The sequence below is a fragment of the Microcaecilia unicolor genome, chromosome 7 (assembly GCF_901765095.1).
Source record: "Microcaecilia unicolor chromosome 7, aMicUni1.1, whole genome shotgun sequence".
In the NCBI taxonomy this organism is placed as follows: Eukaryota; Metazoa; Chordata; class Amphibia; order Gymnophiona; family Siphonopidae; genus Microcaecilia; species Microcaecilia unicolor.
Window position 1 is genome coordinate 287,926,809 of NC_044037.1, and position 17,747 is coordinate 287,944,555.

Consider the following 17,747-nt stretch of genomic DNA (forward strand, 5'->3'; position numbering starts at 1 on the left):
AGAGATTTGCCCAGTGAGCGGAGTTCCCGGGGAGGAGTGTAGGGAGAGATGAGAGTGGAGAGGTACTGAGGAGCTGCAGAGTGAATGCATTTGTAAGTCAGTAAAGAGGAGTTTGAACTGAATGCGGAAACGGATAGGGAGCATGGCATGAACAATGAGTATGTGCTGCAGTATTAATTCACCTGTTCTGCTTTAGGACAAAATAACATTTTAATAACAGTGGAATAACTAACACTGTAAAACAGGGGCTACGGTGGAATTCAGACTTACAGTTTAACTTTGATCTCGATGGGCCCCTGTAAACCCTGTTCTACCCATCACCTCATAGCCTTTGTCGTCAATCTCATAGTATGAAGTCGGGGTAAACATCCTGTGCCTCGTTGTTTTTTCATTTTATTTTCCTTTTTTTTTTATTTTCATATATTTTTTTCATTCGTTTCGTTTTGAAATGTCCATATATTTGATTTTACATGCAAAAATTCATTTTTAAGTAGTTTTAAAAAAAAAATTATGTATATAAAATGTTACATGCATAGATGAAAGGAAAACGGTTCATCCATAAGGGGAAAGTTTGGTTGCAGTTTCTGTTTCATGACAGACCTGACCGTTTAAATCCAAGTAGCTCCTTGTCAGCTCTGTGTTTTGTCTTGTCCTCGCTGTTTTACAGACCTTAACATTTCTGCTAATTTCATGTTTGTCCTAATGATTTTTTTTTGTTTTTGCTTTGCTTCTTTATTAAACCTTCCTAAGGACAGTCGGTACTAAGGTGAGCTATGGAAATTATTGGTTTTAAAACATTTTTTTTTTTTTTTAAAAGACAAGTTCAACTACCAGAAAGACAAATGGGTCGAAGTGATTTAAAGCGGGCAGGAGAGCCTCCTGCTTGTTTACAATGCTTAGGCCTGCCCCGGAATATCGCCACTCATCGGCCATGCTAGAAGGGGGCAGGTGAGGGGCAGTACAGGAGATGGAGCCGGGAGTTATCTAGGTCCCAGTAATAGTCAGTGTCGATGCCCCCATAGCCCACCAGGCAGGTGGGACAGCATAAAAAGCAGACCATAGTGTCCTCCCCTCCCTCCCACTCATCCTAGTCAACTCCAATTGCCCCCTCCCACCCCCAGACACTTTATTAGACTCCATTCCCCAGTTAGGACAGGCCTCCACCCCACAGCCTACCATAGTCCCTGGTGGTCCAATGAGGCAATGAGGGCAGGAGTGAACCTCACTCGCTTCTGTTCCTATTGGATCTATTGTGAAAATGGCCACCATGACCTCTAGCAGTAATATCAGCTGCTTAGGTAGGGGCAAGAGTGAGTGGGGTTTGTTCCATCCCCAATTGACCTACTGGACCATCAGGGAGCACTGGGAGGAGGGGAAATGGTCTGAGAATATGTCGGGCAGAGGAGAGGTTGGAAGGAGGCTTTGCAATTGTGTCAGAGGGGTGGGATGGGGCCAGAAATGTTTTGGGGTGGGAGGGAGGCTCTGCCATTGGGTCCAGGGTGGGGTGAAGGAGGAGGGCATGCACAATCAGCTTATGCGGGTCTTGTCCAATATTCAGCTGGGACACACATAAATTCTGGCGGCCTGAACAAATCCAACCCGAGGCCGATATTCAATGCTGGTGCCTGGACATGGCTCAGCATTGAATATCGTGGCCTAATTTAGCCAGCAGTGGTCAGCGTTTACTGCCATTGGGGAAATATTGACCAGAAACTTTCAAAAGAGAAACGTTTAATAAGCCACTATACAAAGGATGGTACTAACGGACAATATGAGAGAATAGTTACTAAGGTGCATAAAGGTAATAGTGTATGTTCTTTACCCTTTAATGCATGTTAAACACCCTCTTTTATATGTAAATTACAACACAGCTTGTGGTGAATATTCCCGGAAAAATAGCACCAACTCAAAGCTGGTATTACTTTTTCTGCCCAGGGGCATCAGGCCACTAATTTGTGATCTGATGCGCCCAGGTGTCATCTTAAAAGGGCTGGCACAGGAAAAAAAAAGAAATGACTTCCCCTTCCCCCATAGCCCCCCCGAAGACACACTGATTGCAACCACCTTCTCCCCTCCCACCAGACTCTTCCATCCCCACCCATTGGGGCTACCTTAAGGCATCCCTGATGTGTCTCTGCCGCATGCAGTACAGTAAAAGAGTAATTGGATTACATTAAAAAAAGCTAAGTACAAGCTATATATAAGCTGAATATTTAAGTTATTGAAAAATTTTGGAAAAATATAGAAAAATAGGATTAGAAGATCGATGAGGATTACGTCACTACCTCCAAGACATGCTTGGCTCATTTTAGCCATAATAGAGGTAGATGCACGGATCTGATGATCTAATTAAAGGGTCTTAATCTACCAGACCAATGAGATATGAAATTTAAGGGGTATAGCTGAAGCTGAGCGTTATATGTTATTAACTTTAGATGTGGCCATTTCGACAACTGAAACATGGTGCAGATATACACACCTAGATCGGGTGCATAACCCCCATTATTTTATAACACATGTTCATTTTAGGAAATGCCCCCATTCTGCCATGACCCTCCCATTTCCACGCCCTCTTCTTCAAATCACATAGTAACACAGTAAATGACGGCAGATAAAGACCTGTACGGTCCATCCAGTCTGCCCAACAAGATAAACTCATTTACATGGTATGCGATACTTTATATGTATACCCGAGTTTGATTTGTCCTTGCCTTTCTCAGGGCACAGACCATAGCAGTCTGCCCAGCACTGTTCTTGTACTAAAAGTTCTGAAGATTCTGGAATCCTAAAGAGTTACAAGATTCTGGAATCCCAATTAGTAGCAACATTCCATGTAGAACCCCAAAGGGTACATAGAATGAAGGTAAATCCCTCCAATTTTTCTGTTTAAACAACAATATGAATTGATGGAAAGGAACAGTCAAAACATCTACTGGTAATTCAGCTGACCTTATTTTAAATTTTTAAATTTATAGATACTACAGGTGACGCCTCACGAAGCCCCCGGCTACACGATTTGAAAGCTCACAGGGGCTGGGCTGCTTCATCATAGGCAGTCACCTATACAGATTATTCTTTAATAATTTTCTTTTCTTTTACTTGTCCTTTGCTTATAAATTTTCACTTTACAAAACACTTAGCTCAAATCAAGACGCTGAATTTGACCACGACCAACGGTGGCCAGCGTTTCGTTATCTGCCTCAGGGTCACGTGGTCTGCGTCGATCTATAAAGAAAGGAATATAGTGAAAACTCCTGACCTTACAATTTAACACTCCTCCTAACTAACAAACAGTTTTCTTTTAGAACCTTAACTCTAAGAAACCTTAACTTCGGCGAGCCAGTAAAAGAAAAAAATGGCCGCTTTCGGTTGTGGGAGTGACTGTCTACAAGCTGATTGGTCAAGTCTTACCCTGGCGTCTGACGCAACTATACATTTAAGCCATAGCGGCCATTTTTTTTCTTTTACTGGCTCGCCGAAGTTAAGGTTTCTTAGAGTTAAGGTTCTAAAAGAAAACTGTTTGTTAGTTAGGAGGAGTGTTAAATTGTAAGGTCAGGAGTTTTCACTATATTCCTTTCTTTATAGATCGACGCAGACCACGTGACCCTGAGGCAGATAACGAAACGCTGGCCACCGTTGGTCGTGGTCAAATTCAGCGTCTTGATTTGAGCTAAGTGTTTTGTAAAGTGAAAATTTATAAGCAAAGGACAAGTAAAAGAAAAGAAAATTATTAAAGAATAATCTGTATAGGTGACTGCCTATGATGAAGCAGCCCAGCCCCTGTGAGCTTTCAAATCGTGTAGCCGGGGGCTTCGTGAGGCGTCACCTGTAGTATCTATAAATTTAAAAATTTAAAATAAGGTCAGCTGAATTACCAGTAGAACCCCAAAGGGTAACATAGTAACATAGTAAATGATGGCAGATAAAGACCTTACGGTCCAGTCTGCCCAAGATAAACTCATTTTACATGGTATGTGATACTTTATATGTATACCCGAGTTTGATTTGTCCTTGTCTTTCTCAGGGCACAGACCATAGAAGTCTGCCCAGCACTGTTCTTGTACTAAAAGTTCTGAAGATTCTGGAATCCTAAAGAGTTACAAGATTCTGGAATCCCAATTAGTAGTAACATTCCATGTAGAACCCCAAAGAGTAACATAGTACATGATGGTAGATAAAGACCTTACGGTCCATCCAGTCTGCCCAACAAGATAAACTCATTTACATGGTATGCGATAACTTTATATGTGTACCCGAGCTGATGCAAATCCTATTGCAAAATACCTACAGACTACAGAAATGCGTCACACACAGTGGCAGCAGCTATTTTACAAGAACCGCGTTTTCCAAGAAAGAGTAGCAATCGCATATGCAAGTGTCAGATTTAAGAAAACTAGATGTCCAGGACCATTCAAGGAGCCAATTTATTTATTTATTGCATTTGTATCCCACATTTTCCCACCTATTGCAGGCTCAATGTGGCTTACATTGTTCCGTCATGGCAATCGCCATTTCCAGAGTGAGAGATACAGGTGGTATTACATTAAAGATCTTGATTGACATACCTGCTTATAATTGAACGAGAAAAACACCCAAGTTCCGACCTAAATCGGGAGATGGACGTTTATCTCACAAAAACGAATAACGCGGTATAATCGAAAGCCGAACTTGGACGTTTTCAACTGCACTCCATCGCGGAAGCGTACAAAGTTGACAGGGGCGTGTCGGAGGCGTGGTGAAGGCGGGACTGGGGCATGGTTATCACCCGAACAGAGATGGGCGCCTTTCGCCGATAATGGAAAAAAAGTATGCGTTTGTAGCTAGAATTTAGGGCACTTTTCCTGGACCCTGTTTTTTCACGAATAAGGCCCCAAAAAGTGCCCTAAATGACCAGATTACCACCAGAGGGAACCGGGGATGACCTCCCCTGACTCCCCCAGTGGTCACTAACCCCCTCCCACCACAAAAAATGTTTCACAACTTTTTATTTTCACCCTCAAATGTCATACCCACCTCCCTGGCAGCAGTATGCAGGTCCCTGGAGCAGTTGTTAGGGGGTGCAGTGGACTTCAGGCAGGTGGACCCAGGCCCTTCCCCTCCCCCCTACCTGTTACAATTGTGCTGCTTAATGCTTAGTCGTCCAACCCCCCATACCCACTGTACCCACATGTAGGTGCCCCCTTCACCCCTTAGGGCTATAGTAATGGTGTAGACTTGTGGGCAGTGGGTTTTGAGGGGGATTTGGGGGGGCTCAACACACAAGGGAAGGGTGCTATGCACCTGGGAGCTCTTTTACTTTTTTTTTTGTTTTTGTAAAAGTGCCCCCTAGGGTGCCCGGTTGGTGTCCTGGCATGTGAGGGGGACCAGTGCACTACGAATCCTGGCCCCTCCCACGAACAAATGTCTTGGATTATTCGTTTTTGAGCTGGGCGCTTTCATTTTCCATTATCGCTGAAAAACAAAAACGCCCAGCTCACAAATTGTCGAATAAAACATGGACGTCTATTTTTTTTTTCAAAAATACGGTTCGGTCTGCCCCTTCACGGACCGTTCTCGGAGATAAACGCCCATGAGATAGACGTTTTCGTTTGATTATGCCCCTCATAGTGGATTAAACAGTCAAATATAAGGAGTTCAGATTCGGAATAAGAGGGCGGTACTGCGTTGAAGTTCATTCGTGGTAGAGTAGGCCTTGGTAGTCAATTATAGAGTAATAGGTTTTATCCAGTTGAGGCTTAATTTCCATTGTCTGCTAGTTAGGGTGGATCATTATGGTATTGCCTTGTTGAACAAGCTGGTCTTCGGTGATCTCCGAAAGTTAAAGAACTCTTATGAAATTTTCAGGTGGTTTTAGTTGCCCCTTCAATTACAGGTGAAAACCCAGGTCCGAACAAACTGTTAGATGACACTTAGGGCCCTGTTTACTTAGGTGCGTCAGTGTTTTTTTAGCGTGCCAACACTTATCGCATGTGATAACTATGTAGGCGCCTATAGAGATATTGTAGGCACGTATATGGTTAACGTGCGTTAAAAACATTAACGCGCCTATAACGCTGTTTAGTAAACAGGGCCCTTAGCCTGTCTTGGAACAAGTATAAATGCTGACATCCAAATTTTTTAAAAAGCATTTGTATATACAGCCATGGTGAAATTGAGAATAGATATAAAATGTGCCAGTTTGCCCAAATGTGCCCACAACATCTCCCCCCCCCCCCCCCCCCCCCCCCCCCCAAACTATGTAAGCTGCAGATCTGAATGTGGAAATAGCAGCTTTCTTAAATCACTGTTTATACTTGCAGGGAATTTCCCTATATAAATGCCATGCAAGCCTTCTAAAAATGACCACCTAAATGTACACATGTCAACTCACAAATAGCAGGTCTAACTTTATAGGAATAAGAAAACCCATATGAAGTTACACATGCTGCAGATGTGGATCACTTCAAATGTATATCTTATCCTTTTTAAAGCGATGCACACTGCTGAAACTTGACCCCCAAAGTTTTGACTTTGTTCATGCAAGAGATGAGAAGGTTTAGCACTGTAATAATGTGTTGTCTATGGCTCCATGTGTTGCTCAGATCAGTAGAGCATAGTAACGAGTCTAAAACAATCAGGAAGAGCATTATTCTCTGCCTATGAGATTTCAGGGAATACTGAAGACAAGAAAAATCCTAACTCTTATCCAGCAGTCCATGGATTTGGTAGGACTCTCATATGCGTCGTGTCATGCTATTATTTATAGTCATGGAAACTAACATCCCCTTCTATGCCTGTTCTTTGCTAGACGTATCAGTCCAGCCCTGGTGGCCAGTCGTCATGCAGCAGTGAACCATCACCGCTTGGCAGTTCCAACAACAATGACAGCGGAGTAGACCTCAACATGCTGAGTGGGGGGAGCCTGGGAGACCTGACCGCATTAGATGACAGCGCTCCTGTTGTGGACTCAACAGTTTCATCTGGTACTTCAACATTCAACCTCCAGCTGAGGAAACACATGACAGCCATGCACAAACTGGAACAGCTCAAGAAAGAGAAGCTGAAGACTGTCAAGGATTCCTGCTCTTGGATGTGCCCAGCTCCGCAAAACAGAAACATCAAGCTCCCTCCCATATCAGGCAACGGTAAGGTTAATCTTCAGGAAGACAGTTCAGCCTTTTGAGGAACATCCATAGTCTAAAGATTTGCCAAGCTAAATTCCAATAGCCAAACGTTTTTCCCTGTTTGGTGGAAACATTTTGACTGGGTACCTTGTTGATAAAAAGAATTTCCAGTGCGTGGTTTCACTTTGGCCTGTCAGCCAGTTGTCTGGTAAATCAGGCTGACCTAGAGCCTGGTGCAAGGTTATTAGGTGTCCTAGGTGAATCTTCAGTCTTGGGTAACACCCCACCTCTTATGTTTCAGGGTCCTAGAGCCCTTCTACCCTTTAAACGTTGATAATTTAACTCAATCATGATAAGTCCAACAGCACCCCTCCAAGAATTATCCTATGAGAATTTATAATTGGACATCAGGAGCGAGCATTTTGCTCACCGCTGATGGTTATTTTCGGGTAGTCAAGCCGGGACCTGTGCGGGCTTCAACTTTGAATATCCCGTTATTTTTAAGCCTGCTAACACATAGTCGATATTCAGAACTTAAAAGGCCATGGGCTAGCGCATAAAAATAGGATGGACTTTTATGTGGTCCCGTTTATGCGCTAAACTTGGCCGCTTTAAAGGCTGAATATCAGCACTTAAGTGGCCAAGTGCTGACTCTGCCTCCAGAATACCCCCAATAAAGGGGCCCTTTTACAGTCAAAGAGGGGTGTGGTTATAGGCGGGGAAATGGGCATTTTGTGGGCATTATGAAATATAGGCACCTAGTTATAGAATATAGCCCAGTGCGTCTAAATCTATGAGCTGAGATTTACGCCATGTTTCATTGGTGTAAATAGATGCACGTAGATTTAGGCACTGAAATATCAATTAGCGTATTCTGTAATCGATGCCTACGTTTAAGCGCCGATTATAGAATACGCTTAGCACTGATTTCAGCGCCGATTTTGTTTTAGGTACCATATGTAGAATCTTCCCCTAACTGTGAATTTCAGCAGTGCCACCTGCATTGAAATCGCAGTCTCACCTCCGTGAAAGCAGCGCTGTAGGCATCAGAACGCCTCCCTTCAGCCCTCCTTCCCTCCCTGTGTCCCACCCTCGTCTGTCGTAACTCCCGCGAGGGCGGGACACAAGGAGGGAAGGATGGCCGAAGGGAGGCATTCTGCTACCTGCAGCACTGCTTTCACGGAGGTGAGACTGCGATTTCAATGCAGGGGGCCTGGCCCGGTGGCGGACGGAGGGGGGGAGCGGCGGCGGCGACCTCGGGGGGGTTGGAGAGGGGGGAGCAGTGGCTGCCAGGAGTCAAGACCCAGATGATTGCATTAATGGCATATCACACTAATGCAATCATCCAGGTCCTGAGTGGCACGCGGGAATCAGGGGAGAGGACAGACCTAGAGGCAGGCAGGCAGGAAGAAGCTTGCTGGCGCCAGGCCCGGGCCCCCCCTTTGGAGGCCAGGCCCAGGGAATTATGCCCCCGCCCCCCCTCTCGGCGGCCCTGTCTGCTGGAAGTCTTCAGCTGGCAGACAGACTTGCCAGCTCAGGTACTTATTTTGGTTTAGGGGGGCACGAGAGGGATAAGAAATGTATTTTCGGGCCTACCTTCTTTGGGCTTGAGCCCAGTCTAAATTGGCTGTCTGGCTACACTACAGGTAAAAATATCAGAAAATAAAACCTTTAGGAGTTGTATAGTACAAGCCTCCCATAAAAGGAAGGATAGATAACCATCTAGATAAAATTATGAGAACCAGCCAAATCTCATAATGAAACTTGTATGGAAAACAAATGTTTAGGCTTGCCAGAATCTCACACATATAAATAAATCCATGCCTATGAAAACACTGGGAGTATGCTAAAAATTACAATTCTTAGGATTAAATAGTACAAATCTCACATTGGGGATAAAACCCAGGTAGGAGTGGACTTTAAAACTTGTTGCCACTGATTGGATTAAAATCAAGGAAGTCGCCATGCTGTACAGCCATTGGTTAGTTAAATAAACCAGGAAGTTACAGCTTCACAATAAACCTAAAATGAACAAAATAAGAGGCAATTTTATACATAAAAATGTTTGGGCGGGGTTAGGGAAACATGATAGAGGATATCTTTATATGTAAAAACACTGGAAAAATTACTTTACAAAGGTAATTTTAAAGGGCTCCTGCCCAATTAAACCTCACTGAGTTAACTAGCTGCCAATTTTCAGCAGCACTTAACCAGTCAGTGCCGCCGGATGTCTCCGCTAACCAGCTAGGTTAGAGGCGGGCCAGGGGTGGAGTTAGGGCGAATCATCAATGTAGCCGGTTAGTGATAATATTCAGTCTACTAACTGGTTCCTTCCCCAAAGAGACCACTAGACCACCAGATAGGGTTACCATATTTTGTCCCCCAAAAAGGAGGACACATGCCCCGCCCTGCCCCCTGTCAACCCTCACTCCGCCCCCTGTCACATTTTCCCCTTGCTCCGCCCCGTCACATACACCTTCGCCCCCCCCTGTCACCCCCCTCCCCTTACTACTGTCCTGGTGGTCTAGTGACCTCTTCAGGGCAGGAAAGAGCCTCCTCTTTCCTGCCCAGAGTGCTGCCCTGCATGCATCCTTCCTGTTGGTGATCCTCGGCGCCGATTCAAAATGGCCGCCGAGAGTTGAAGTCTCGCGAGGTCACTTCAACTCTCAGCAGCCATTTTGAATCGGTGCCGAGGATCACCACCAGCAAGGATGCGTGCAGGGCAGCACTCTGGGCAGGAAAGAGGGGGCTGTTTCCTGCCCCGAAGGCGGAAGAGGTCACTAGACCACCAGGGCACTAGTAAGTAAGGGGAGGGGAGGCTAGCAATCTGCCCATTTGTCCGGATTTCTGGACAAACGGGCAGGCGGGCGGGCCGTGCTATACGACAGCCCACCCACCAGCCTGCCCGTTTGTCCAGAAATCCGGACAAACGGGCAGATTGGCAAAACCCGCCCGGTTGCCTGGACATGCCCTCAAAAAGAGGACATGTCCGGGTAAATCTGGACATATGGTAACCCTACCACCAGAGTATGATAAGGTAGGGGAGGAGAGGACACCCTGAGGCCCGCCAGCCAGCCTGCCCACTTGCCTGCAAACCCGGACAAACAGGCAGGCTGGAAAAACCCACCCAGATGTCCCGCAGTGCCCTCAAAAAGAGGACATATCTGAGTAAAACTTCACATATGGTAACCCTAGGTTAAGTAATCACATAAAGCTATTCACCCAGTTAACCGGGCCTGGTGTGAATATCGTCCAATGCCCGGTACTTCTGTGTCAGTGGCATTGAATATCTGGGGTTAGGCCAGCCCATGACAAGAAGTCACTTGCAAGTCACTTACTGCCGCAGGCTAAATATGACTCTGATTGTTTACAAAACTAAATAATAAATACATAATCAACTAAGAGAAAAAAATATATATATAGAGCGGCATTTTAGAAAGGACAGGTTCCTGGAGGAAAAGTCCATAATCTCTTATTGAGATGGACACGGGGGAAACCACTGCTGTATCTCAGTGCTTTCTTTCTTAAACTGACCACTGTTGAGTGAATGAAACACACTGCTGCTTTAGTATCTCCTTAATTCTTAATGTATTAATTAATATATTAATAAATTTAAAATGAATCAGAGAAAATATTTCTTCACTCGACGTCTAATTAAAATCTGGAATTCGTTGCCGGAGAATGTGGTAAAAGCAGTTAGCTTAGCAGGGTTTAAAAAAGGGTTTGGCTAACTTCCTAAAAGAAAAGTCCATAATTATAATGTTCTATGATGTATTGCGTTGACATTGCAAGTAGTATACCGTGCCATACTTTGTATTGTTAGTTGAATATTTTTACTGCTGTAGTTGTCTATTGCTCATGTTTGATCTATTCTTACTGTACACCGCCTTGAGTGAATTCCTTCAAAAAGGCGGTAAATAAATCCTAATAATAAGCCATTATTAAAATGGACTTTGGGGGGAAAGCAGCATAAAATGTATTGTACTGCTTTTGGATCTTACCAGGCACTTGTGACCTGGATTGGCCACTGTTTGAAACAGGATGCTGGGCTTGATGGACCTTCGGTCTGACCCAGTATGGCAATACTTATGTTCTTTTGTACTGTCCTCCTAAATTTAAAAAGAGTTATGTAGTGTATGCTCTGGAGGCCATCTACACTCCCATGACCAAAACAGCATTCCTGAGGTAGTGAGTAACACAGACCTTCATCTAACTGATGACTGCCTTTCTGAATTCATGGTTTACTTTTAGTACATTTCAGCTGGGACCCAAACACAGATCAGACAAGTATAATGATAGGTCTGCACAGTCAAAAGACTAATTGTAAGAATTATGGGATGCAGTGGTTCAGAATAATCAGGGTGTGGACACGTGCTGTTTGAATACAAGCCTTTGTGGTTCCTCACTCCAAGCCACCTGCTCGGATGATTTCCTCCTGCCGACAAACTATACAGGGAACAAAAACATAAAAATCACATATGTCACAGAAATGGTACTTTATCCAAAGTAAATCTGATATTCTACTAAAAATACCTCTAAACCTTTTAGCTAATGGAATCTTTTTTTTTGCCCCTTCCAGGTTCATTGCTGGAAAATATTGATGGTTCAACTGGTACCTTGCCTAATTTGAGAATAATGGAGCTGTCTTTTAATGAGGTCACAACGTTGAATCAACTCAATGAACGCCGTGATAGTACAACAAGTACTATGAGCTCAGCTTACACCGTCAGCCGTAGGTCATCGGGTATTTCCCCTTACTTTTCTAGCCGCCGTTCCAGTGAAGCCTCACAACATGGAGGTCGACCTAATAATGTGAGTTCTGCAGATTCTTATGACCCCATTTCTACAGACGCGTCACGTCGATCAAGTGACGCCAGCCAGTGTAACGGAATGACAAGTCTTCTTAACCTCACACCGGCTCAGCAATACAGGCTAAAAGCCAAGTACGCTGCAGCCACCGGTGGCCCTCCCCCAACTCCCCTACCTAATATGGACAGAATGAGTTTGAGAAATAAGATCTCTCTCCTGGATGGACCAGGGTCTGCTTTGCCTCCATTTCCTTTGCCTTCTGGTCCACGACGTAGTAGTGACGGTGGTACATGTGGCTATGTGGCATCAACGGTATTTCCACAGGAAGTGCCAGGAAACAGTTCAAGACGTGCAAGTGATCCAGTAAGGAGGCTAACAGTTGATCCGTTGTCCCTTCCAACAGTTCAACGTTTCAACAGCATGAACAATATGAATCCACTCTATCCACCATATGCTGCCGACAGAAGGAATTTTGCCCTACAGAACTACACACATTCCGACAGCAGTCTTCACAGACACATCTATTCACCACGGCCACCCAGTATTAGTGAAAATATAGCTATGGAATCAATGGGGGGTAATGCAGATGGCCATGGTGGAGAGGATGACATTATGCTGCCTGATGACGTAGTGCAATATATCAAATCTCAGAACAGTAGAACTGCTGAAGAAAATAACATAGATTACAGTAACCAAATGCAGAACTTCCAGGGTAACATGAAACTGCAGAATCAGAATTTGCACAGTCAACGAAGAATGGCTATGACTGATGGAAATATGAACCATTCTGGTTCAACCATAACAGACTGTCAGATTGGCCTTGAAGCTTCTTCAAACATAAATAAAAATAACATGCCGGTCCAGTGGAATGAGGTGAGCTCAGGTACTGTTGATATCACATCTAATCTGTCAAAGCAACAGTTTTCTCAAGGAAATTTAGCTGTTGTCCAACAGAAGCAGAATTTTGGTCACTATCAGAATTTTAATCATCAGATGTTGCAGATAAATCAAAGCAACATGAACGTAGTTCAGCAAAACCTTTCCCCAAGGAACCAGATTATAAATTCACAAAGACAAAATCATGTACAGCAAAGACAACAGCATATAAACCAGTGTCCGAACCTCAATCCTGAAATGAGCCCTCATCAAGGATATGCCCATGCTCAACAAATGATAAGCCCAAACACCATGAACAGAGATCAAAACCAGCTTTCTCCTTCATGTAGTAACTTGATAAGCAAGTCTGGAAATCATGCCCATTCTCAGCAAATGGATACCATCACCAATCCATCATTAATGGCCACATCTAATAGAGAACAAGCAATGCTAAACCCAACTGTCAATGAACCAGCTTTCCAAAATGATTCATCTCAATCCAATCGCATGAATTTTTCATTACGTCAGGATGGCTTTCATCAAAACCCTTCCATGACCTCAAATCAGCAAAACTTTATAGCTCCCCAGCAGAACACAATGGATTCAACAGGACAGACCTTCACTCATGGAATGCTACAACCGCGACCTCCAATTGCTCCAAGTCCAGTGAACAGACATCGAGGGCTACACTCATTACAGCAAATGGGATATTTGGGGAGTCAACATCTCTTGAGTGACATGAATCCAGGCCAGACAACAGTAGAAGCTATACCCAAACCATGTGGTCTGGTATCAACACAGCCTCAGCAATGTGCACCAAATTCAGGAGACAATAGTTTGATGTATTACTCTGGTCAAATCCACATGTATGAACAAAATGGAAACTTTGATAATCATGTAGAATGCTCAACAGGACAACAACAGTGTGCATCACACAATAAAGCAGCTGCCATGCCATCACCAGGGGTTAATCAAGTCTCGAGCACAGTGGACTCCCAGGGTTTGGAGCAGCCTCCCGCAATTGATTTTGATGCTATGATGGATGATAGTGACCATCAGAGCCTACTGTCAGGAACCCTGAGCCCTAGTATTCTGCAAAATCTCTCCCAGAGCTCCTCACGCCTGACAACTCCCCGGAACTCTGTGACGCTGCCGTCCATCTCGCATGGGATAAGCAACATGGCAATAGGAGACATGAGTTCCATGTTAACAAGTCTAGCTGAAGAGAGTAAATTCCTCAACTTGATGTCCTAACGTAAACCTACAACCATGCAAAAGTGTTCCAGGAATGCCGTGCCAAGTGGTGTTAACGAATGTGTATTTTAAAAATAACTTCTCTAGGGTAGATTTTCGACAAACATTTAGAGGGAATCAGTTCTTAAATATCTGTACAGACAGCTAACCTATGACTGGTATGTAATTGTAATATTTTTGTCTTTCTTTAGAGAACCGATAAACGCCCAAATCAGGCTGAAATAATGCATACAAACGATTTGTCCTTTGGTGTAAATAGTCCAAATGTGTTTTGTTTTGTTTTTTGAAATGGCATTTTTTTTTTTGTCCTTGTATTAGTTAATCATGTGTTTTGTTTCAAACGTATTTTAACTTGACATGCTCTAGAATACAAAAATGGTGGTATGAATCCAAAAGCCATAATATGTTCTCTGCTTCGCAAAGATTAGTGTTTCGTTATTCATTTTAGGAAAGACAAAAAACCATGAAATTCTTGCAGTATTATTTTACAGAATTATTCTTTGTACTGTATAATGTGTCACAATAGAAACATTGGTCTATGACAGCTTTTGGAAAGTGCCTTACTAAGCTTTAATGGTAAGTAGGAAAGGCCATGTCATGAAAGTACATATACAGTATGTGTTGCCGGCAACTTATATTTCTATGGATGTTTGAACCGTGCATTTAAGTCACATTTTTGTCAAATATGGCATTTGCTGGGTTTATCCAAGACACCAGAACTTATTGTGTTCTTTTTTCGATGCCAGTAAGTTGGTACCAAATCAAAAATATACTCTAGTACTGACTCCTAGATGATTTGTGTGGTTTGAGAGGGCTTTTTAATACACATTGTGATCAGGGTTAGATTCTTCTTATGCAGAAATCGCTATGGAAGCCTCACAGAACCTCTGGGCCAGTGGCGTAGCCACAGGTGGGGTGGGGTGGGCCAGGGCCCACCCACATGGGGCTCAGGCCCACCCAACAGTAATACACATTTAGTAGTAGCTGGTGGGGATCCCAATCTCTGCTAGCTGAAGACTTCCCCCTGATAGTAATGAAAATGCTACTCCCACGATACCGACACCTGCACATTCTCAGTTTTCAGCGCCTGCCTGCTGCAGACTGCCATGGTGGAGAGAAGCATTTTTTTGGGTGGGGTGGAGAACACTTGGTGCCCACCCATCTCTTGCCTAGGCCCACCCAAAATTTGCTGCCTGGCTACGCCCCTGCTCTGGGCATGGAGATGTGGACATTCAGTATTCTCTGGCAATGGTCTGAATTAATAGGACCGTGCTTTAAATTATACTGATCGCACCTGCTAGAAGTGGAAAGGTTTTGCCCATTTCCAAAAGACACATTCAATTCATAACATCATTTTCAAACAGAATAAAATCCATACAATGTATTAAGATGAGGGTTCCCCCTTGGAAGCAAACCATGAGGAGTGGCTGCTTGCCTGGGAGAAACATGCTGTATTAAAGCCCATTCTGCTCTACCTCCCATGTGCAAATTCCATTGCTGTCATATGTAAGCGTCTTCCAATTTCCCTACACATTGCAAAATGCATGCCAAATTAGCAGCGTCCTGCAAACCTTGAAGAAAAACCCTCCATTAATAAAAATAATTTCGGTAGAATGTAAGGATCTGAGTGACACCGTCAGTCAACGGAAAAGCATCGTCCGTTGATGTTGGCTTCTGAAAGGATGAGACTGTCTTAGGTGGCAGATGTATAAGTGGGCACCTCTTATTAGATACCCTGAAGCAGCGGGGTGAGCACCTATCCTATCACGATTTTGGAAGCCAACATACCAATATAGAAAACTAGCATAATCTAGTATAGGTGAACTATACAACTGTTGCATCAGCCATAGACGTGGCATAACTGGAAACCGAAATGCAGCGGAGGCACGCATAACTCAAAGTGTTCTGGAAGTTACATTCCTAAATTTGAGCCTGGCTGTGCCCAGCTCAATGTACACCCCCTTGCAGTTGCTTACTATCCCCCGGATTCTACGTAAGTGGTCCAAAGTTGGGCGCTGGAACCCGAGATCTGCACACAACTTAATGAACTCAATTAGCCACTTAATTCCTGGACGTTCCAATTTGCAAAATTGTGGAAAGATAGCTTTCCCTCTATTTCATTCCTACTTAGACTTTAGGCAAAAGATCAAAACTTGGCTATTTAGAAAATTTCAACGAAGTCATGTTTTGTCATCTCTGATCTATTTTTTCCTAGGTACGGTATTGTATAGTTATCCCTCTTGGGGGTTTACTCCAGCTTTCTTTAACGTTAGCCGCTTAGAACTGAGAGGTTGTAACGACAAATAAGACCATGTGTTATGCAGGGCCGCCGAGAGGGGGGACAGGGGGGGGCAAAATTCCCCAGGCTCGGGCCTCCAAGGGGGGGCCTGGCACCGGGGTCAGTCCACCGGCGCTGCAGTCTCCGGTGTCACCTGCCTGCCTCCTCGGCTCCGGGCCCCCTTCATTCAAAGCGGCAGTCGAAGATCGCGTCTCTTCTGGCCTTCCCTCTCTGTGTCCCGCCCTCGCGGAAACCAGAAGTTACATCAGATGAGGGCGGGGCACAGGGAAGGAAGGCCAGAAGAGACGCGATCTGCGACTGCCGCTTTGAATGAAGGGGGCCCGGAGCCGTGGAGGTAGGCAGGTAGGTGAGATCGCGGACTGCAGCGGCGGGTGGAGCGACGGGGGCGGCAGGGGGAGCGAGGGGGGGTGGCGGGGGTGGGGGCAGAGGCGGGGAGGCCTTGTCCCGGGCCCGGCCTAGTCTCTCGGTGGCCCTAGTGTTATGTTATGCAATTGGTGCTTGATTGAAGTCACGTGCGGATCTCCCCTGTGCATTATTCTCTAAGGGGTCCTTTAACAAAGGCGCGCTAGCGTTTTTAGCACGTGCGTTAAATATACATGTGCTAAATGCTAGAGATGCCCGTACGCACTAAACGCTAGAGAAGCCCATAGGAATATATGGGCGTCTCTAGCATTTAGCACATGCGTACTTAACACACGCACTAAAAGCGCTAGGGCATCTTTGTAAAAGACCTTTTAAGTGGGCACCTAACTTTTCCTTCGCACAACCCAAAAGGGAACATATAGGCAGGTCATGTGCATTCACGAAAGTTAGTCACCAAGTTCTGAAATAGTGCTGATCTGTGTCGGGTTTTGGGCGCCAAACTTACACCCTTTCTATCAGGTGCAAATCGGGCGCTCAAAGTTAGGTGTGACCTTCGCGCTGTGCCAGTATTTTACAATGATGGAGCACCCTTCAGAGAACAGGGGCTCGGTGTGGATCTTTTCAGTACTTAACACTATATATCAAATTCCCCCTATAGCACTTATGGGGTTCCCTTATAGAATAGCACCTAAGTGTTACATTTCACTGCACTTACGCATGCAAAGGGCTCTGTACCCATGAGCACCTTTTAGTGGTTTTCCTCTATGCAGGTACTTGAAGTGTAAAAACTGAATTTTTTCTGTGGATCAGCTTACTGTAAGTTTCAGAAAGGCCTCAACTTTGTTGCTAGAAAAAGTCATCAGATTGGCAGCGAAATGAGTGGAGACCGATCTCTACCTGGAGTAAACAGGAGCTGGCCAGGAGCGATACGAACTCTCCCGACAGTGGCTGGACTCACGGACCCACTTCTGGGCACATACCAGCTGATGTTCAACCGTGGGAGGCAGACCAGCTAAGTGCTGTGATCAGTACTGAGCCTAAGT

General features: G+C 44.6%; 1 protein-coding gene across 1 annotated transcript in view; it reads left to right on the forward strand.

Annotated features, from left to right (window-relative positions):
* GLI2 (GLI family zinc finger 2) overlaps positions 1–14,949 on the forward strand; it is a 435,831-nt gene extending 420,882 nt beyond the window's left edge. Inside the window, exons 13-14 of the mRNA XM_030210087.1 lie at positions 6,788–7,124; positions 11,683–14,949. Coding sequence (XP_030065947.1) covers positions 6,788–7,124; positions 11,683–14,042 — 2,697 coding nt within the window. The 3' untranslated portion in view covers positions 14,043–14,949. The remainder of the gene's footprint in view (positions 1–6,787; positions 7,125–11,682) is intronic.
* Positions 14,950–17,747: the final 2,798 nt, after the last annotated feature.